General features: G+C 40.7%; 1 protein-coding gene across 6 annotated transcripts in view; it reads right to left on the bottom strand.

Moving 5' to 3' along the window:
* Positions 1 to 23,659, bottom strand: part of LOC110374646 (ecdysone-induced protein 74EF) — a 188,987-nt gene that overhangs the window by 16,921 nt on the left and 148,407 nt on the right. For all 6 annotated transcript variants that reach the window (XM_021332458.3, XM_021332461.3, XM_021332459.3 and 3 more), the window contains 2 exons: positions 10,402 to 10,518; positions 4,130 to 4,333 (listed from right to left, as the gene is read on the bottom strand). In XM_021332458.3, the coding sequence (XP_021188133.3) occupies positions 4,130 to 4,333; positions 10,402 to 10,518 (321 nt within the window). The remainder of the gene's footprint in view (positions 1 to 4,129; positions 4,334 to 10,401; positions 10,519 to 23,659) is intronic.

Below are 23,659 nucleotides of genomic sequence, written 5' to 3'. Positions count from 1 at the left end.
TCAACAGACGTGGTATTTCAGTTCTCTATTGACCCATTTTAATAAACAACGTCAAACGAGTCATGAAGGAAAACAAAACACTACTACTTATTGAAAAATTACTAAGAATTTGAAGTGTAGATACTGAGTACCACGGAGTGGACGGAGCGTCTCCGTTCGTGTGGCACCGCGTGTCGCGTGATGTAAGGTAGTAAATCCATTTTGGAAGTTCGCGAATGTCAATAATACGTTCCGGTCCCCCCAGCGGTCGGCGAGGCGAAAATAGTCGCCAACTATTAATACGAGGCGAGCGCTAGCGCTGCACTGCCCTTGAAACGGGACGATCACCTCGCGCACACTCCCGCGCACGCCGCACACCGACACGCGCCGACGTTAGACGCACACACACACGCGCGCACTCGCGCCTTATCGCGATGCAGCGCGCTGCACAATACACACCGCCATCATTTTAATTTCCATTTCGTTTGCAAATGTCACATTGACATCTCTATGTTTACTTCGCGCACTGAATGCCTGACTAGCTCTTATTTCATCTCTATTACGAGCGACATAACATTAATTGAGATTCGTTGCATTTGATGGTGTTTCTTCGTCCATCCCTCGCTATGTATTTACACGAGGAATTTGCATCGCAGCCAGAGATACGCAGTAATTTACTAAACTACTGAGAAGTCATAAACTGTTGATTAAAGTGGGTTTTTATTATTGGTATTAACTAGATATTTAGTTACACATAATATTCTCATATCCTGTCCGTAGATCGTGATCTCGCAACCAGTAAACGGATACATAGATTGATAGCGCGGCACGACGCGTCCCAGATTAGACTTATTTAATTTGGATTAAGTGTTCTAGATCCATGGTGAGCGCTAGTGTAGGCATGGTGCACTTGGTGAAGCATTCCCCCGCACGGGGCGGTGCGCGCCCGCATCATGTGACGCAACGCGTGCAGCTCGCGCAACCAAATCGCATTCAAAAATCAACTCTCGATATTCGCACGCATACGAAAATCGCGTTTCGTGCTACCTACATCAGCACAATTTGGCAATTGGCAACATCCATTCAAGGTTTCTTTTGTTTTAATTAATTAAGTTAGCTGTATCAGAGTTACAGTATAACCGGAATCTTTCGGATTCTTTGAACATTGTGCAATGTTTGTTCAAATTAGAAAAGGTGAGAGGTTGAACTCTCAAACATGATTCCAACTGCTTATTCTTTTAATGGAACCCCAAAAACTTGTTGATTCTGATAAGGCCTTGTAGTTGTTTGCTCAGGAACAGAAATGAACGGCAACACTCCAATAAGGTTCTGATTGAAATGAGCATATTAGTAGAAACTGGTTGATTGAATTCGAACGCGGCCACATACTCACACAATCAGGTTTGGACTGCCCAATCCGAGTAGGAAGGTCGCGTTCGTTTCGCCAGAGGCTGACAATGGCGCCGGCACCGCCGCTCTTGCCCAATATTCGCGTTTGCAACACCGAAATTTCGTGTGTGCCGCATTACAGCAATGGCCGATTTACGGCACACACCTACTGGCATGACACCACATGCCACTACCGCACTCTTTCGTTTTCCTTTCTGTGAACATGTACGCTTATTTACAGGCTTCGTATATTTTCAGGATGAGTTCTTGTTAAATGAATCAGAGCATTACATAAAGTACGTATCAACCGTATTTATGTCCTGTTTGGGCCGACACTTCATTCATTCATGGCTCGTTATCGCCACTTATTGTAACAACAACTTAGTCAATGTTAGGTACTTTGCAAGGATTTTCTTATGTGGTTTTGCCTGATGTTTTTCATTATATTTATCCTCATTACCATTTTACAGAGACACAACAATAAATACGTAAATAAACTGCTTGTGACGTTGTTTCTAATAGTTTCATATGAAGTTAGTTTTCCTCCACGTTTCAGGATTACAGGCATTGTTTGTGCTCTACCAGGTATCCTGCGCGATACTAAATCTAATCAGTCTCCTTTATTTTTGCTGCTAATTCGAATTCCATTTGCATGGTGCTACAAAATCGTGATCATTATAAGAATTTTATTGCTAATTCCGTAAAACATCATATATTTTACCATTCTTATCATCATCCATATTGTCTCATGCGACGGTTAACTGTGCCATTCCAATGCTCATTACAATACTCCTAGCTATGTTTGGGTACATCCGTTCTCAGGACAAAGGGGTCCTAGTCGGGGAATTCAGTATACCTACTCGTACAAGGCGTTTTTAAAATGCGCCACAATCGAAAGTGGTCGCTTCGCATGCGCCGCGAGTCGCGCGAGCGACGCGTCTCGCATACTGCTTGACGGTAGTATAGTTTTTTGCATCTTTATATTAGGAGCACTGACCTTGCGCAATGTCAAATAGCTGAGGACGGGCGTGGAGCGCCAACTCGCGATAAATGGCCGATGCAACGCCATGCCAACTGGTTCCGTCCGTCAGTCGCTTCTTTCGTTTTTGTGTCATGGAAACCGGCATCTCTACACATCTATCGATTATAAACATTCATAATTCTCGGAATGGTGAGGAGGTAGCGCTCCACGAACTTACTTTTGATGGTGTATTTTGTAGTGGCCGTTGTGTTAGCTCAACGCATCACAATATCCGTGAAAACGAATAGCTATGACTAAACTGTAGTTCCCGTGTCTGCGCGTCGTGACTCCCGAGCGCTTCATGAGCGCAGTTTATGCGTTTTACAACATGGCGAGGTATTTGTGAAGTTCAGTAAGGGAAGGCATGTCTACATGATACAGCAGCCGGGAAAGCGCTCGCAATTAATCGCTTTGTTTTTTCAAAATGTTTTCGTTACAAAAGCGCAGCGCGATGTATTCAGTCTGTTTTTCTTGAAAATTGAAACAATTGCGGGAGTGAATTATTAGTGCACATAAAAATAATACGTGCATTTAACGATACACTTCAAAGTTTGGAAAGAAGGCCAGTTGGCCACCGGCCAGGGTGCAATAAACACGCCCCCGGAAGTGCAGTGATAAAGCTGTGCATCGCATACATTGAGATAACGTCCGATAGTTTGTCACGACGACTGCAGCCGAGGACTTCTCAAGACTGCTGGAGCTTCAAGATAACGCTAAGATAAAACAACCGTTGTCCGTATTATATTCTCGCTGTTTATTGCAGATTTTTTTATTATCATCGCAATTAGACCGCCATGTTGTCTGCGCAATAAATTATGTAGGTATGCGTTCGTCATCCATTGAGTGGATTAGTATTAAATGCTATAAATTAGTATTTTCCAATAAAGCTGAAGTTATTGGAGTTACAGAAACGAATTTGGTTTTTACGTAAATGTCGATAGCGGCTTGTGACCGCGACACTACCACTTAGGGCTCAGTAATTACTAAGCACGAGTGTCCTACCTAAACTAACGCGATAAACTTGTGGTAATGTTATTCAATGAATTTCCTATGACATAATTCCGAGAAGTATACATATAGTTGTGCATTTATTTGCGTGCTCGCGCTAAATATAATGCCAGTTCTAGTTAGATGACATTTGTTGTGTTAGAACAATTCTGAGCGTTGTTTACAAAAAAACTTGGTCTTTTTCCTCTGAATTTATGGAACATTTATTGGCGCACTTTTCTTTGATTAATGAAAGCAAATCTCACCAATGTTTACATTGTGTAGAAGTTTTAAGAGTTTGTGCGAATATTAAAGTGTCAAAACTAGTAGGTCGCAGTTCCCCCGAATTCCCTGCGCGTGCGCAAGTAAGGTGACCTCCCCGGAGGGGGGCGTTCACCGCGCGGTCACCTACACGCGTTACGTCGCAACAATACTACACTATTCTCTATTTTTAATAACAACACAAGTGCATCTTTACCTTTACGAGTTCCGAGAGTCATTGAGGATATGACCACATCTGTAATACTTTGTATGACGTGTTCTTCTTTTTTATTGGATCGAAGGATCGTTTAAGTTCACGAGAATCTGCCTAAACTTGCCTTTTGATATACATACTATGATGTATATAGTATGCACTTAAGAGTTAAGAGCATGAGAGGTACCTGCATTCTTATATACTTGGGCTAATATTGATCATATGAAGAGGAACTCTTATAGTTTTTTTTTTTTTATATAGGTAGCCTGTGAACATACCTGGTGGTCGGGGGTGTGCGGTGGCATGGTGCTGCAGCGTGTTGGCGATCTGGTGGTGCTGGTAGAAGGGCAGGAAGGGCGCGTGGAAGGGCGCGGGGGGCGGCGGCTGCAGGCGCGCCTTCAGCTCCTCGGCGGAGCCCGCGCCTGATGACGAGGACTCCACGTCCGACACGCCGCTGTCCGCCGGCGACGGGGGGAGAGAACCTGACGAGGAAACCGACCATCAGTCACATTGTTTCACATTATACAGGAAAAATGTACCTTGAGGAAAAGTAATTTATTTCGACACAGGGAACGGATAGACAACAAAACATCATCAACCCTAACTACAACTAAATGAAATACAATTAATCTCGTGAGATGCATAACCGTTATTAAATTACATTCCTAAAGGACCATCATCCTATTATACTAACGGTCACCTGACTTGCATATATTTGCATCTTGCAACCCTGCAAATGCAATTAATTCCACGGGGTCTTTGAAGCCCAACGGTCACTTTATGAGATTAACCGTTAGAGAGGCGAATTTCTCAGATGCATGCGAGTCCACCTGCTCCCGTGATGTGGTCAGCAAGCGGGGGCCTGGCAGACCCACGGGGGCTTACGTAACTCACAAGCGAACTTTTTACTATTTAGAGGACACAATGGGTAAGGGTTGCATTTTTTTGCATATCTAATGCGAAGTTGTTTTGGTTTACAAAAGGGTAATTTATGGTGATGCAGTTGCTCTTTTGGTATGTTTTCTTGTAATTATTTTTAGAATGAAGCTTAGTTAATTCCATTCCTCAGCTGAACAATAGTAGGTCAGTTTGACCGTTACGTAACTTGCATTTGTGATTGTATTTTTGTGAACTTTTTACTCGACAACCAAGAACACATTACCCATGTATTTCGCGGGTATCTTGTATGTAAGTATTGCATGTACGCGATTTGCAACGGGCTTTTGAAATGCAACAGTAACAGTAAACAGATTATTTTTATTGAATGAAAGAGTTTATACGAAAGTTTCTTGTTCGGGAGCACTCTCCTATAATGTTCATAGAAAAGGTTGATAAAAAACTTAATCTGCGGATCGAGTTGAACTAGTCGAAGGGACAAACTTTCTCATGTCCGGGTCCCTAAAGTTTGACGCGTAACGGTTGTCCGGTATTTAAATAATATAATCAACGAACAAGTAATAGTAGAAAGCTGTTTATTCATATTTCCTTGTCCATTGGGACTATGACTGGTATAAAGTGACCATTTGACCGGTGCACGGCGGCCGCTGTCCACACCCCTTTGTGTCCATTGTTAACCCTTCAATGGCACAATGCATGGGAATCGGGAAGCGATCGCGAGGGCCCCCGGTCACTTCCACCATTTAAATCGAGAATGCCTCAAATGCGACGAAACAATTGTAACTAGTTCTTGCGTATTACATTTCATATTTATATTTTCAGTATTTATAAGAACGCGACATTGTGTGCCGTGGTGTGTGCCTGTCATCGGTATTTGTTATCTAATTTTAAAACATAAAGCTAAAAGGAAAATGCACCAGGCTCATTTCATTACACCTACATCGTGTAATATTTGTTTAATTAAATACCTTATCTATTTCGATCCTAAAAACAGGTAAAACAATTCGCCTGTTTTATCCGGTACGTGGGTTATTTATCTAAATCGCATGTAGGTAATGAGCGATGTTAGATTATATAAATTGTGTGCACGTTCGCACCTCCGAGAGGTGGAAGTTCCCAAGCTTAAACAAAAGCCCTGGCACCCCTGTCCGGTTGACACGTCGGTCGGACACACGAGTGACCAACGGCCCCGAACACGGAATACGAGCCATTGTGCCAACCCTTTCATCTCGCGTATCAAAATAATAATAAATTAACTATAAATAATGACCGCGGCCTTATAGACCGGGGGTCGCGATTGTCCCGAATCTGGTCTACTGGTCGACGAGGAATGCGGTCCCATTAGTAAAATATCACAATGATGACCCTTCCTTAATCGGAGCATCTTTATGGAGTGACCGCTCTTCATGTCCTTTGTGCGCGCTGGCGTTAGACCATAATCCCTGGAGCCCAGTCTTAGACGTCGCCATTTTTTTGCATATGAATAATATTGTGTGGTAAATATATATTCTTATGTAACGGATGATGGCTAACGACTTATGTATACGTACAACACGTGTGAGAGCGGTACTTCCCAATGCCAGACATTAGATTGTAAGTTATGTGTCGAAGTGAACACTGAGCTGCTATAAGAACAACGAGCACATTATATCTACTGCATTGTTTGCAAATTGATTGGTTTATTACTTATCTTTTTCTAGTTATTAAAATTATGTGCTATTCATAGAATGATGTAAGTGATTTATAATCATTACGTGACTTGATATAAATTTAAGTAAACTTTCCATGTCCAACTCTATATTTATCAAACGACCCCTGACTTATTATTAAAAAAAACTCGCGTTGTACAGAGTATCTCTTAGTGTCCCTTTGTGCGCGTCCATTGTCGCACATCTCCTTTAAGATGGTAATTCAGCTTAGAATAACATCACAATGTTCCACGGTGTGTACAGTTGGTCGGACACTACATAAGCTAGTACACATGTACTGAGGACCACCGGTCGGAAATGATACAGTATCTCATTGGTCTGTCCAAATCCGCGATATTTGATATTGTTATCTAAATTCAGGAAAAGTGTAATTACTTTATTGTTGAGTATTACGTAAAGATCAAGAATAACACTGATAGCAAGCTGAGCTGATAGCACTCGGCAAGGTGCTATGAACTCGCCACATACGACAGATGACGACAATAGGCGCACATCCTTTGTCGTATGCAAGCCATTATAATTAACCCTTACAATATTCGCCGATTGCAAATCGGGTCCACACACAATACTAATACCGACAATGGGTTGCGCTCGCGCACCCACGCATGACATTCTAATTTCAAAGTGTCAATAGCTCCGGAAAGCCGCTGTGGGGCAAATTGAAAACATGAAAGAGATACAACTATATACGAAAACGAGACGGCAACCGAGATTAGCGGCTATTGTGACGGATGACGCGGCGATTTCGTAGTGCAAGGTGCAGTGTAACCCATTTTTGCGTAAAAACTTGGCATTTTGGAAATGTGGAGCGAGTGGCGCAACGTGCGCAACCAGCTGCCGGCACTATTGTTTGCTTAGGATGTTGCATGCTCCGATAGAAGGCTCTCGGTGACGGCCCTTGTAAGGGTTGCGCTTTCAAACGCGCCGAAACATTTGGATTCAGCATTTTTTGCCAACTATTCCAAAATTATTATTATGCAACAATAACATTCAGTTCAAGACCGAGTGTGTCAATTTACAGCAGATTGCATATCGCTTATGTCCGAGTGTACATTCTGAGCACATAATAAAACGATTATTCATATCTCCCCAAATCGTGGTAGTTGCACGCTGCATACAAAATTGCGTTTGTGCCCAAAAATAAACATTGTGCAACAGAAAGTGACTGAATCATGACATAATCCATCAAATACATCGCACGTTGCGTAATTACGCTCCTTTGAGTAACCCTTTCGATAAATATTATTTATTGTAGTCGGCACAATCCGCCCGCACGCATTGGGGGGTTAAGTGCACATTTTGGGTCAAATGTGCCCCTGAGAGTTGGACATCTGCGCTCAATGACGCAAAAAGGGGTGGACAGAGAGCGAAAGTTGTTTACACAAAAGGTAGATATAGCTCGATATATCAACATCGCGAATATGACACCGCATTATATTACACATTAAAGCTGTTAAGACTTACAATTTAGAGGTTGTATTTACTATCGATCCCGAGCTACAAAACTCCAAAAACATTTGTTACGTTTCAATTCAGGACAGATATTTTTGACCTACATAAATCGAACAAGCCTAATTAAAAAACTTATCAGACAGACGTCAACATAGGTCTATCGAACAGTAACTCTAACAAACACTAACAATATAAAATTGTTGACCGTTTATCAAAGCGTCACAATAAAAGTGAGCAGTAATAGCCTGGCGACAGGTCCACACTCGGAGGTGTCTCTAGGAGGCGCGTGTACGTGCCGTGCGTGTGTGCGTGAGTGCGCGCGTGTGCGTGGGGGGCAGGGCGGGCGTCTCGCCGCGCGGTCGTGACATTGGGCGGGCGGATCAGCTGACGCGTCTATCGATTGCCGAGCCGCCACTTCCTCTTTGTTCTTTATGAATTTTTCATGGAACAGCCTGAGTGCCGCGACCGTAAGTTTTGTTATGACGCCCTCCCCTGCCACTATTGCGGAACTTGACAAACTTTTTATTTGCATACTTGGCTTTTTGATTGTCACTTTCAGTATTAATGAGAGCTGTTAAAACTTTTGTGGTTAGGTGTTAACATAAAATGTTGAATTACCGATGCAATATTAATATGTAGTAGTTATATAAGCTTGTAAGCATTAAGCACAGTACGTGAGCTGGAGTCAGGCGGAGCGTGCACGAGGGAGGCACCTCCTGGCGTGTATATAGCCCTGGTACATATGTACGACTTAACACAGACTACCTAACTCGTCCTAAACAGAATACTTGAGCAGCTACATTCGAAATGATGTTACAACAAGAATTCAAACGTATTTCCAGTTGTTTTCATTCGAGCCTTACATGGATTTACAGAGTGCTTACAAAAGCTCGTATTTATCGAAGATGGCTGACTAACATCTAATTAATAGTCGAAAGATTGCTACGTAAATCTGCATTTATTTTAAAGTACATATTATGTATTGTTAATGTTATATAAACGTATTTATAGATACAATTTGACGTCACACTGATTCCCCATGGAGACTGGGAATAAGTACAGTCAACACGTAATATAATTTATAATAAACCGCTATTTCTATTTATAAGGCTATGTGCGTTGTTATATTAACTCCTGTTTCAGATCCTGAATTTGCATCTTCCTTAAGCTTTGTTATAGAATGGCACAGTCAACAGGAAATCACAATTTGATTTCCTGTATTCATGGAAATAACTGAAATTTTAGTTCCAGGTAGTCTAAATATTTCCTATAACATAATAATATGGACAAAAGTAACTACTAAAATACGTGAATAGATAGTGTAATCATGGTCTTTGTTTATATTGAGATGGAAAGTAGTAGGAAGCTGAGTATCTTGGTGATACGTCACAGTGGATTAGGAGTGTCGTGATTAGATTAGCCGGTCTCGTCGCATAACCGATAATATTATGTACTGATACTTAGATACAATAAGTGCAAGACACCATGATTTTGAATATAAAAGGATTTTGCGACTATCATTCTAATAGCTCACTCTTTAGAGTCCATATTACTATAATATTAAGAGATATGTACACAGATTACGACATACTAGTAATTAAATTTTGCACGTGCCAAAGGAAATTGATTTTAATTCCAAATAATATATGATATAATATCTAGCTGTAGATGGGCGCTGGTCGGTCCGGATATTACCTTCCGACTCCGTATTGTCCCTTACAAATCTGAGCAAAATATATAACACGACACAACGTCTATGTTACGAAGTCTTCACAGAACTATATTATTATAAAACCGTCATCGACAAGAATTATGATATTTAAAAATAAATACAAAAGTGACAATATAATTTCCGATGAAAGATAGCTTTCGACAAATTATGTTATCAACAGTAATTAGGTAATAGTTATCGATATTGATTTGTGACACGTAGGTATCGATATTCGCTCGTATCGAACAAAGCTAGCTCGGTATGTAGCTTCGCGCTTGTGTCGACCTTTGCAATGCTCATGTTAATATCGAGTAGCAGTCTGTAATTTCCGCTGTGAGCCAATAAGATGTAGTTGAAGGAAATGTGGAAATGTGTACGTAACAGTCGAAATGTTCGTAATTGTTGAGTACCTGTGGCCTGTAAGCTTTCTGTTTTCGCCACATTTCGCGTCGGCTTTTGTTGTCTTCCGCGCTATTGCTAGCCGGGACTTTGGATTTGTCTTATTTATAGAATACGCTTTCGTTTTTTTGTTTATTCGTAATTGTTTGAGGCTTTTAAAGTTACGGTTTTGAGATGAAATATCCTTATATCTTTGGTTGAGTCGAAAGCTGTTGCTTTTGTTTTAAAACCTAGTAGCCCTACTTTCATGCATAGCAACTCAATTAAACGTAATGAATGTATGATATTTGACAAGAACTACTTATATACTTCTGTATATTATCCTATTTCCGTAGACTAAGCTAATACAACCTAAAGTCTGTATATATGTAATGTTAGTTACCTGTGTTGGGGGCGGTGTATAGGTGATGCCGCGCAGTGGGCCCGGGTGCCAACAGCAGCAGCGCCCGGCTCAGCGAGCTGCGCGCGCTCAGCGGGAGCCCGGCCGGCTCGCCGTCCACTGCAACAAGAAAACAGGTACATTAGACTACTACTGATACTAGAAACTATAGGACAATTCAAAGCAAACATGAAAAATTTGGATGTAGGCTTTTTTACCGTGTTCTGATCAGGTATATTAGTTACAGAAGACTAGATTATAAACCGGTAAATCCGCCAAAACATGCCACTACTGATATAAACTAAAAGATAACAGTGATTTGATTTACGTGCTCTGAGTCACCCAGTCAGCCTAAATATTGATCAAGCTATCGGTACTAACGTCCCTGACTTTCTGATTCACACCCAAACTTTAAATCATAAAGCAAAACTGAAAAATTTTCAACTCAAAAGGGTATTCGCTTTATAAACGAAGACAAGTCTGACGCTAAAGGGTTTCAGTATTTAACGTCTAGAAAAGACAACTTGGAAGCTCGTTTATCAAAATTTCTTCAGGTAAAACTTGTGGACGGTACCCCGGGGAGTGGTGCGGGCGTTTCGGAGAATATTCTAGAATTACTTAGCTAGGGACTGTCTAACCCTTTGTTACAAGTCTGTTCATCACTTATGTATGTGGAATTATGTTGAGTACGCGTGTAGGCTGCTTACTTTCCGAGAACTAGCTCAGCTCACATGTGCTCAGGATTTTTCACGCAATACGTGTTGCTTTAGGGTAATTTTGGGAATTAGACTTGATTTTGAATCTTTGTAACTGATTGAAGTTATCATAGAAACTTTTTTATTGCTACGATAAAAAGAAGACTAGGTATAATTTAATTTAGTTAAGTAGATACGTGTGATAAAACGAAGGAAATAGGTGACGTATGTATCAGTTGATTAAAGTAATTAATCACAGTTTACGTGCAGATCGCCGAATAGATACCGCGCTTAGATTCACAGCCAATCAATTAGTTAAATTTTATGTGTGCGAGTGTGGACGTGGCTTTAAATGTCACACTACGATTTGTGACTCAGTCAACACGTAAAACTAACCGTGTCAGCTACAAGCCAGTTAAGTTAACGAGCGGCGACTGATAGCGTTCGCAAGTTTATTTGTTTCACGTGCGCTATAGGTCACGATTGTCTCGCGGGGGCCACTTATCAACAGCAACGTGAAGTGTACTCATCGGACAAGTTTAGCCGAACTTAGGCGACCCACTTCTTTACAACTTAAGAATAATTTAATATCAGGTAACATCCCAAGTTTAGATCATTAAAGAGTAGTCGACAAGTTGGGAGGTCGCATGTTCCAGGGAAATTACCGCAAAATCGATATAACATTGTATATAATCTGGCTACATCCGAGCCAGACGCTTCCGTGCGCCGACCTTGGGCCCCCGCAACCCCCTTAAATTATTCACGGACCCACCTGTTGTCTCGTTCTACCCCCGAGCGAGCACTGCGCATGTTTGACGCATAGAGCGGGACGGACGAAAGCTTTCCCTTTCGTTTTTCAGGTCGAAGTGTCTAGACGGAATTTGAACTCTTTACAGCCCGGCCACATGTGAGCCGTGTGATAGCCGCTATCAGCTGAATGCAAATGCTTCCAGTTCGGCAGTCACGCGACGCGCACCATGCAACTACAGTTATGGGAAATATACTGCCACCAGACATACGACAAATACTGCGACGCTCAGGGGATTATAGCTTATGTCGCATGTATCATAGAATTTAGCATAAGTAAATAGCTAATGACGACTAATCTTAATAAAGGATGATGTAACGTTGTTCGGATTATGTCAATGCATTATAGTGCTTAGCTATTCCAAAGCTCTGCTACACGACGTGTGTGTTTATCTAATTCCTAGTTCTGCTGCAAACTGTAATACTGCCACTGAATAAACGCAATACTTTCATTGCATATATTCGCTTGTTTGTCACGCGAGCGAGTGTTTTCTCACGAAACAGATTGATCAAATCGCTAGTGAAATTAAAACAGATGCATTGGAAATAGTTTCAAATGAGTTGAGTCCGCGGCGGAATGGGGACAAAGCTCTGAGTGGATTAGACGCCGCCACGGCTTTGTGGGGGGTTTACCGCTCTCCGTATTAGCTGAGAGATCCGCATGGAAAATATCCCGTATTTACACATTTTGAATACATACTGCATGGAAGTTTCCTGAACATTACAATATCGGGAGACACATAAAAACAGAGTACATATCAGCGGCTTATCGAGCCAGATAATAATATAAACAGTGTTCGACAACAGCGCCGTTGATACCCCGAGCATAAACAACTGTGTGGGTACAGTGACAATTTGAGAGAAAATTCAATTAATTCGCTAGTGTTGGTCGGAGTGTATCCGCACGAGATAGTGAGGCGCCGCTTGCATTATTCAGCGCCGAGGAAGGCGATGCATACTCCACCCATTCAATCTCCAGGTTCGACGAACTCTCCTCGAGATTTAAGAGGAAAACAAAATCTACTTTAATCAGACTGATGTAGGACAGAGAAGCTATACTAGTGCCACTGGATCTTTGTTACAACTTAGAGAAAATACCGAAATGTAAAGAGAACATTTATTCCGTTTGGAAATTAGAGCGATTGGTTTCAGTTAACGCGTTTTCATATAACTGTTGAATTTCCAGGAGTCTGCATACCTACGTACGAACGTGACTATTCATAATGGCTACTACCTACCTGCTTGCATATAAATATAAAAGGAAGTAGGTGTTAAAAATATAATGTTTTACGTCAGAATTCCGTAGAGACTTACAGATAATATGACATCATTCACGGTCCGCTATTGCGATCACAAAGGCTCTTCCTCCAATTTCCCACGGCAATTTCCGAAATTGAATAGCACATATTTGTACAGCCAATATTGAATACATCAATAATTAATATTTAATCAGCGCCAGATGTTATTGAATTTCGAGACATTGAAGCGATCGATGTACATATCATCCTGTACAGAGTTCCTCGATGCAGATGGGCGAGTTCTGTCAATATATTACACTTTAGGATCCTCCCGCGTGAGCTCGGGCGGCACTCGCCGAGAATAGGAAATAGTCTTCAATAAAACCTAGACTTTGCTGCGTGATATATATTCTCAAATACTTAGTACAGCGAGCGTGACTTAAGGTCGACCTTATTGACTTTCTATTTGTAGATGTTACCTAAACGCTAATTTTAACTGAGTATTGATGTACCCTGGGGAGCAGTAGTGAGCTATATTTAGTGCGATAGTGATAACACTGAGTGGCACTCGGACTTATTGCCGACACACGTGACCTTATCATATCCACTGCAAGCGGAGGTATGTGCATGAGAACTAACTATTCACTGAAAGCAGTAACCCTGTCCGCTGCAAACGTTCCTTTGTAGTTTTAATCATAAAATGTTAATACAAAATATAATACATGTAGCGAGGGTCGGGTCAAAAACACGGGCTTCCTACAAACAGACGGAGCTAAAGGGAACGTTGCACCGCGCTGAACATACCGACCATAGTTCGCGTGTAGCTTCAGCTCGAAATAATAGAGGTGCAGGGAGTCAACCCCCCTCCGCCCCCCGCGCGCTACACCCGCGGCCCCCTGCCCCCCGTGCATTCACCTGCAGGGAGGCAGGAGCTGCAGGAGCAGGAGGCAGGAGGAGCTGCATAACTTATGCAAGTTAGTTAATATTTCAGCGCAGCAGGAAAGTAAAAGTTGTGCTCGGGCGGATTAAACTTGTGTGTTGTCTCTTTATGAATAGGGGAACGTCCGCTGTGGTTCTACTAATTACGCGGGCTAATTTGTTGGAATTACTTCAGTTTTACAGTTTCTAACGTCGGTACCTATTTACGTTTGAACATAATTGGGCGAAGTTTTTCCAGGTATATTCGTAATTGGTTTTCCCCCACGGTAAAGCGGAAAGATTGTCGGTTGATACGACACGATTTTCTTTTACTCTCCCGGAATGATTTCCCAGGCCGTTTGAGGCGAATGTATCTCGGGAACATAATTAAGCTGTCCAAAATATTAAAGCCTGTTTCAGTATTCTTCAATCATTTTAATATTAGACCGGCGTGTAAAATAATTTGCGCCTCTCGTGAAACGCGCCCCGAGCGCGGAGTTCAAAGCGCATATTTCTTAAATGAACGTAAATTGTCGGTTTTAATTATTTCCTGTCGCTTTTACAAAAATATATGAAAACTTAAGCCGGTGTTTGTGCAAGTGGCATTTCTTTGTGTTTGGATGTAAAAATAAAATTGCTAAAATTATAATTGTTGCATGCAGAGGTTGGAAGCCAAGTGACGCGTGGACGTCGCCTGCGCCTGTTGGAGCGGCGGCAGCAGCGCGCGGCACAATGTCAACCGAAATAATTGACACCGGCCGATCATCATCCAACACGTAAACAACATACTCGTATGAAGTAATCGCCATTTATTTGGAACAATGCGATGTTTTGAAAGTAAAAAGTACGACTATTGTGTTTCTAGAATATTACATGGCTGGCATTTTGAGATCTGAACCGTGCACGGCTCTTGATAAGTCAATCCGGATTTCCCGTGGCCTTTTCCCTGCACGGAGTTGTCGTAACGAGCGCTGTAATGGCGGGCTGCCAGTCGCCGGCTAGCTTACCACGGACTTAGCACTACATTGAAACATACTGGCTGCTGACCGTAATCCTTATGTTTCTACCGTATATCCTACACGGAGTGACTCATTGCAACTTCAGCGAAGAAATATTTACATAAAATTCGGCACAGTTTGATGGCTGCGGTGATAAACAGTGTCGTCATTTAGTTGATCCTACTATGGTCGGCAGGGAAGTGGCCGATAGCACAATAAAATGAAATACACGTGGTGAGATGACGTCAATGTGAATGAATTCCATGCATCCCAACATATAAGATGTGGCGATTTGATGAGCAAATGATTACAAAATGAAATATTATTTGGTGAACGATGAAATGAATCGTTAAGATGAGATTGAAACAAGGATTAGTCGTGGTTGTCAAATGTTTAGAGGATTAAAAGATAAAATCCTTTGAACATTTGTTGACGTTTAGTTTATTGTTAAATACGATAAATTATTTACTGAAGGATTACACACTTATCAGAGCTTATAATAGAACGATTTTTTAGTTTTCTTTAAGAGGCTAATAATAGAGTTGTAGTTTGCACTTTCTGGTATAGTGAGTAGGTAAATAGGTATTTATCTGACGAATTCTTATGACTTGAGCCAATAACACACAGCTGCACTTATTGAGGAAAACTACTTCAAATAAAATCAATGCGCGCGTTTCTTTGATTCGATAAAGTCATTTGGATCATCAAGTTTAAAATAATATGCTATTCAAAAATACCCTTCTCACAATATTCACGATTATCAGATTTAGAAGTTCAATGTTTTGACGTCCAATGTCGTTTAGTTTTTTGTTATTTTATTGTACAATTTATTGATCCTCCATAACATTAATTGTCCTTATCCAATAATTTTACAACGATATTTAGCAATTTTAGGCAAATCTGTTGCGAGATGTCTGACGTCAGAGCAACATCCGGGAAGCCATGCTATTTCCAACGCGACCAGTATCCAGTGTTATGACCCCCGCGGGCTTTAAAAAGTGATAGTTTATAGAGTTCAAGTAACAGTGGTCAATGAGTCCGTGTAATGAATGTTACTCAATTTGTCAGTGTGTTGTGGTCTGTGCCAGTGTGTGTGAATAATGAGGTTCTTTTTAATGACTCACTGAACTCCTATATGTCTAATATCGATCAATGTAATGTAGAAAGCAAAACTGAATTGCTAAACAAAACAAGCCTATTTTACATACAATATCTACATATTTTGCGTCTGTCTAACGTAAGTATTTTTTCTACCCGGAAAACATAAATATAGCTAAAAACTATAAAGAAAGATAAATGATCTATTTTCCGGCAGATGGGTTTTCTCTTCATTAGTTGCTTGTCATCTGTCGACAGATGTCGAATCACTAGGCCAAAGTTTCCGCATAACACTAGTTGAATTACACGAAAGTATTATAATTTATTCAGTGTTCAGTAAGCTGTGTGTGTAAGATTGGTCTCGCAAACATTTAACGTATTTCCGTATTTACAGAGCGCTTTGCGAGAAACTGTTCACTACTATGTTTAATTACTTCGAATAAAAATGCATTTCAAAGAATAAGGGATGCAAATAGGTCTAATTTTCTTTTGTTTTTCCATTTTTGAGAATCAGTGCGTAACATATACAGGGAGTAGTCATGTGTAACATGATTATGCTCTGTATAACGAATTCGAATCAATTGTTTTACCATGAAATCGATTTTGGTACGTAGTCCGCACTGTCGATCAAGGATCTATGGAACGCTTAAAATTTCTGATCACGACTGCGTTTGCGCTTCTACATACGCGATATAACTCGTAATTGATAGACATATTTTGATACACTACATAGTACAGGCGTGTATGGATTTGTGTCAACAAATAAGCTTGTCAATTAACTTCTTATCATGTTTTCCAATCTTGATGTTGGCCATTGCTTGTTTTGATTGCCTAAAAGATTATACTTTAATAATTATTGATGAAAATTGAATAATATTACTTTCCACCTCAAATATTACCCACTAAAACAATTTCAAAGACGCTAAAGCTCATGTTATATCGGTAGCTGCAGTTGGCTTGCGTGGAAGGGAGCGTAGTTTCAAAGATGGCGTCGGAAAAGCGCGGGCACTTTCCCCGCGCGCGGGAAACGTAAGAAAGTGGCGGTCGCGCGCCGCGAAATGGAAACTGTCGCGATTAATGCTGATAACATGTTTATCTGCCGGCGTTAATAACAGGCCACTATGCTTGGACATACCTTTATACATATAACTACAGAAACTCGGTAACATGCATCTTTATTACTAGACTCCTTAGTTAACGAGTCCTATAAAGTCAGCATTGAAACTCGAATTTAAGAATGAATGAAATTAACTTGAGGTTTTCAAGACGCAATGCATAATCTGTTTAATTTCAGCAGCACAATTTTACTGTCTGCGTATTTATTTGCTTTCTTCTTTCGACCGATGACTCAAGCTCCATTCAGCCGGTTATCACTATGAGATTTGGGTACGAATATAGTAAACAATAGATATTGTCTAGTGTTCAGTTGAAACATAATGTTAGCTGACATGCGTGCGCTTACGCAACGAGTGACTCACGAGAGAAGTGACCGCCCGACGAGATGCCCAAATGTGACACTCACTTTGGTAATTTCCGATTGACTAATATGGTTATCAAATGACATTTTATTATTAATTTCGTGCTTTATGTCGGATGAGACACATAGCTGTAATATTCTTTGAATTTATATCAATTTTGCAAAGTCCTGATCGATAGATGATACCAATTATATCTATATGGTAGTAAAAATAAAGTGTCATCTCTTATATAGCAACATTGTGTGACTTTATCGGTCCACTCGTACGCTAGATACGATCACAACAGTTTATATTAGTGCGGCGCTAAGTGGGTCAGGCGGCGCGAAGGGCGAGATGCGCCCGCGCCGCGCTTCCTACGCCGCCGTACGCGCCGCTCACTAGCTAGTGCTGGGACAACACTTCCTAAATACGATACTTTCCGAATTATTTACATCGATATCGAGGATGTTTTTATTATTTGATATGTATACTTGGGGCATGGAAATAGTATCTACATCAGAAAACTTTACGATATCGGAAATTGACAGAATTGAATATGAAATATTTTTCCGATGGCTGATAAAACTTTTCAATTAAAAACTATTTTTGTACCGTTTTACTTATAACTTGTTTCTAGATCAACTTGGAAAACCCTATTTACATCAATCGGCTGATATAATACAGATAATGCAGGCGATTCCGTTTCGCAAGCTATTGTCCATTAGTCATGTCCCAAAAGTTTGTACGTTGCGATAGATTTTTTTTTGGGCCAACCTTGTCTGAGGAAACAACAGGTTGGTGTACGTGCAGCCTCGGACAGACGTTAATTCGATTCACGGTCGCGGTTACATGTAAACACACCTTTATAATTTGTTTATTTTTTGTCTACGATCGCACGAACCTACGGATTGCGTCGCTACTGTTTCATAATTGTAAATTTCACGCGTCGTTAGAGCCGACAGCTTCTCGTCATGCAAATCGACCACTAGGAAAGTGCCAGAGGAAACGCGTAGAAATTGTAGCACTTAGCGCTTGATCTTGATTGCCTACTTTGTAAAGGATCTAGTATCAGATTAGTATGCATTCTTCGCGACCAAGTTTCTTTATTTACCATATCCATGCGTAATGTTCCAACACTACTAACCAAACAATATATTATCTACAAATAGATCGCGCCCTTTATCAAAACGATGTCAAATTAAAAACAAATATGAAATCTGTTGTTTATCATATCCGACGGTGTATTGCATTATAGTAGTGCGCTGATAAGATGCCACTACGGACAGATAAGCTTACTATCTCGATACGCACGATACTCGACGTAGGAAACAAGAAATAGGGACAAGGATATTGGGTCGCCACAGATATAAGTTTGTTTGTTTCGTCAATTACTACATTACACAGTACACGTGTAAATCGTTACAACACAGTGGCCTGATTAAGTAGCCGGAACGGGTGGGAAACAAAGTGGAAAAGCGTAAATGTGTCATCGAGATCGAAACCGCGCGTCACTACGTCCGCCATGTTTAGTGGTGCAGCGCGCGAAAGTGAGATTTAACGCGAACGGTGCATCGCAGCTCCCTTGACCCGGTTGCGCCGCCCGCGCCCCGCGCCGCACTACGATAGTAAACCCAACACATAGACACTCGTCTAGGCGAGAACTGCATAGCGACTGTGTGCGTGACGCCGCGCGTCTGTGTGCGTGCCCATACACCGCGCGAGCGCCAATGGAAATGTTTTTCAGGGATGTGATTAGCTTCATTATCGACAACATTACAACATTGGTTTTTAGGTGAAAATATTAGGTCACGATGTGTGATTTAAGTTTTGCGGTTAGGAAACCATTACGTGAAGTAATCGCCGGTTCGTGATAAGCTAGAGGAAATGATTTCGAACCGGATCTATTAGTGGGCTACGTAGCAACGTGTGGGAGTGCTGCAGTTGCCAATATCGCCTCCAATCTGTGAACTTTACATTGAAATAATTGCCAGCTAACTACTTGTTGTAATGACATAACGCCTCTACTATTTCGCTGTTACCGCTAATAGTAGGCACTGTTTGCCCTCATTCATAAAGCACAAAAGACTGTGAAACCTTTTCCTGCTCCTTATCCAAATGTGGATGTTTACAAAAACACTGAACAACCACAATTCAGTGACCTTAGGTAAGCACGTGAAAACCCGACCAGCATTAGTAAGTACCTAAATAAATAATACCTATGCGTACATAAGAGATGTTTCATTCTAAAAACATGTAGTGTAACATTGCGCTACTTAAAAAAAACTGTGTTAATACAAAGTGGAGGTACACGCAAAAAGCGTCGCGGATTAGCTACGTTGTGTCGGCTCGATGACATAATTAGCGGCACAAAAACCGTCGCAAGAAAACCGGTAAAGAGTTCGTACCGGAAACGTTTGGCAATCTCTACAGGTGGGCTCGGATATCGATACGAAATAGTTGCCACACTAATACGTCACCGTGACCAATTAACTACCTGTCGAAACTTTTATACGCAGATTACTACGTAGTTTTTTACTTTTATTGCTAAATGCTTCTGTTCCCTGATATGAGAGTTATTTTAATCTGCAGTGACCTTTGCAGATGCGAGGCGGGTGAAAACATACCTCTATTTTCCGTGTACCGTGGCGAGCGACGCGGTGGGTGGCAAACTTTATCCCTAGCCGTGTAAGTTAGTATTTTAATTTTAGCTCAAACTCTCGCAGCGAAGGTTTCACGTTATTGTGAGTGACGAGATAATTTTAACTTTTCCTAAATATGAGTTTCTCGGAGCTCGTAACCCGACCACTGAAAGCTCCTCTTTGTAAAGGATACTTCTTGTTTCTCAGTCTTAAATAAACTTTATATATATATTTCCGGCTTGTATGAGTATTTGTGGATTTTGTTATGACGTTTGAACTACTGGTTATAAGTTATTTATTTTTCAAATTATTTGCAAGTTGCCGTATGAATGAATTAAAAGTATAAGTGTCGGCCTCAGCTTTTCGGCGGTCGTTTTCCTGTTTACTTGCGTCTGCGCAGGCGAGTTGTAGGTCGCGCGCGCGGGTTGCGCAATGGCAGCCATAGTCTTCTTGTTTCGGTATTACGATATTGTTCGGCAGGTTTTGGATAATTAGTTGTCAAGTGTCGAAATCAATGCTTATTCTGCCGACCTAAGTATTGGTGTACAGCGTGGTTCTCCGGAAACCGTAAAATACCGGCATTGCGCGCGCGCCGGTGCACAAACAAACAAACAGCAGATAGTGCAAACATCCACGCGCACATTGTTGTCCCGCGACTTCCCTTGCCTGTTTTGATATTATAAACTACATCGTAGTGTTGTTGTTGTCAGACATTACCTTGAAACCGCCTCATCTGACTAGATGGCTTTCTACTACTTCCTACGGTTAAGGACAGGTAACTAGTACACTGAAGTAAAGTTATTTTATATTAAAATTTAAATCAATATAGATATGCTGCTCTGTAAATATTTGTAATTTATTGAGATTTTGTGTATTTTATTCTTGTTTATTTAAATTCCTTATTTCAAAACGTCATGAGTCAACTGAGTTATTGACAACATAAGATTTGCGTTATCGCTATGTCGCCGGCTAGGAAGCGCTGGCTGCGCGCGCGCCGGTCGCGGGAACTCGCGCGACATTGACACACTTGCGCGTGTCGTAACCGCGATGTTTGCGGTGATTGTCTACGGGCTTTTTTATTTCGTGGAAATATACGGTTTTTGGTCCGCCACGGATTTTATATTTGAGGCAAATGAATGTATTTTTGCGTGTGACTCAAAGTAATAAATAAAGCATTTTAGTTTAACCGTGTGAGGTAATATTTTAGGTTCAACAATGACTAATCAATACAATGACCTATGTACTGTCTGGATTAAGAAATTAAACAAAGAATGCGCTATTTGTATTGCAACACTAGAAATAGGACGTTTCCGTACATTTCGGCAATGTTTGTGTTGGGGCGTTAATCGTCGGCCATCTTAGTCGAGTAGCATCATTGCAAGGAGGCGGAAAGTCCTTTACATGATGAAGATCGAGCAGGGCACGTCTAGCGGTCAAGTGAATCACCCTGATAATGTAGTATACTGTATACACCAGACTGTACACATTTAGACAACTTTTTGTGTAGTAGACAACGCGGAAAACACACTTCCTGCTCATTTTACATGTAAGTCAAAAGTTTTAGACAGTGTTGCCCAAACCATCATAACTACATTGCTACAAAGGCACCTACGGGTTATTAAAGAGAACTCTCGATGCCGCAAGAGTTGCGTCGGATGATCTTAAGTAACAAACATAAGATTTTATGATCAGTAGCTCACAGTTCGTGACTGTAATGTAATCGAGTGCGGAACAACAATCGAGAGCTTCGAATAAAAAATATTTAGTAATAGCGGTGTGGGCGTCCAAGGTGTACAGTCTGTACAGTTAGCATCGCATGGCGTGCGCTGGTTGTATTGCGTCACTCACCGCGTTGCACAATGTGTGGTGTGTTGTAAAAACGCCGGCGGCCGCGCGAGTGCCCTGCCCTGAACCTTGCTAATAAACTTCCCTATGTCAATGACTTAAGGGTCAATTTAGCGTGCAAAATTAATAGCGTTTCGCGATTTTTCTGTGACAGTTTCGATGAAGGATATTTACTAAGCGCATAGTTTTTCATGAAAAAACATAGACGTATTTCTGAAGATAAGAATAACTCGGTAAAACATATATTTTTTCTAATTTATCTCGGTAAGTATTGGGTGGAAAAGATTTACTTCTAATTCTCGTTGTAAAAACATCAATATAATTAACATTTTAGAAGCCAAAGCTGATTTCCTGTACAATAAAATGTCAGTGGCGTTTCGTAATATCCGCCGACGAATGCCAATAAAACGGACAGGACTTGAGTAAGTAGATATTTATCGGCTACTGCCAAATTTAGTTTAAAACTATATACGAGTATTTGTACATTACATAGTCTGTTGAAATTGTATTTACCAAACCAAAATCGAAGTGGGTTAATGACCTTATATTTCCGTAATTGTACAAAATAAAGTGTATCTTGCTTACAACATGAAAATGAAAGGAAATTGCTGAAATGTTTCAAGTAATTAAATTGCAACCGTGTAGGTATCTATGAAGTGACAAAATAATTTTATATCAATTATCTACACGACTGCGGTGGCTTGAAAACAGTGTGATATTGGTAGAAATGTTGACTAAGGTCAGTGTTTAGTTTACTGTGTGCTTCTAAATTAATAGATTGTGAACTCAAGTACTTGCTATCAAATAATACTGATAACTTATGTTACATACATTGCAAATACTATTTTGAGATAAATGTAGCGATGTGATGTTTAAATTATTGCTATGAGTTTGCAAAAAACGGAAAATTACTGCAAGAAATTGCAATTCCACGCGTAAATGAACGTCGTGTTAGTCGAACGGAAATAAAGCGATCGATAGCTTATTATTTATAGATTGTGCGTTACTTTATCAACGTTTAATATGTAAACAATAGTTGCGACTAATTGGGCTAAGGACGGCCAGTTAAATATTATAAGTACGCACTTAGCGCGAGTGGACTCGCTGCTCCAAGAATTTCGTAATTGTAGTACTTTCTTTCAATAATTACGGAATATTTGAACTTTTATGAGTGGAATATATTTATGGGAAACAGTTAATAAGGTCACATATGACGTTTAACGCGTTCCAGTTTTTATACGACCGCTAAATAACTTCTATCGGTCAAACCATATAGTTACCCACAAAAAGACTAGAAGTGCTAACAATCCCTAAAACACGGTCAATATTGGAAACTGAACAAACTAAAGTATTATGTAGGGCAGATCCTACACAGAACTATTAACTACACATCAATTAATATCAAAAGTTTTGATTGAAATTAAGCGTAAATCAGTCTAGACTATGTACAAACAATGTATATTAATGAGTCCCTCTGGCTCAGTGAGCACACTTGTTCAGACTAACTGTTTTCTCTTCCAACACCAGCCTCCGTGAAGGCTGCACACCAACTCAAGCGATGCGATA

The sequence above is a fragment of the Helicoverpa armigera genome, chromosome 5, assembly GCF_030705265.1.
Source record: "Helicoverpa armigera isolate CAAS_96S chromosome 5, ASM3070526v1, whole genome shotgun sequence".
Taxonomy (NCBI): domain Eukaryota; kingdom Metazoa; phylum Arthropoda; class Insecta; order Lepidoptera; family Noctuidae; genus Helicoverpa; species Helicoverpa armigera.
The sequence above is the reverse complement of the archived record's forward strand: the minus strand, read 5'-3'. Positions and strand labels throughout refer to the sequence as shown.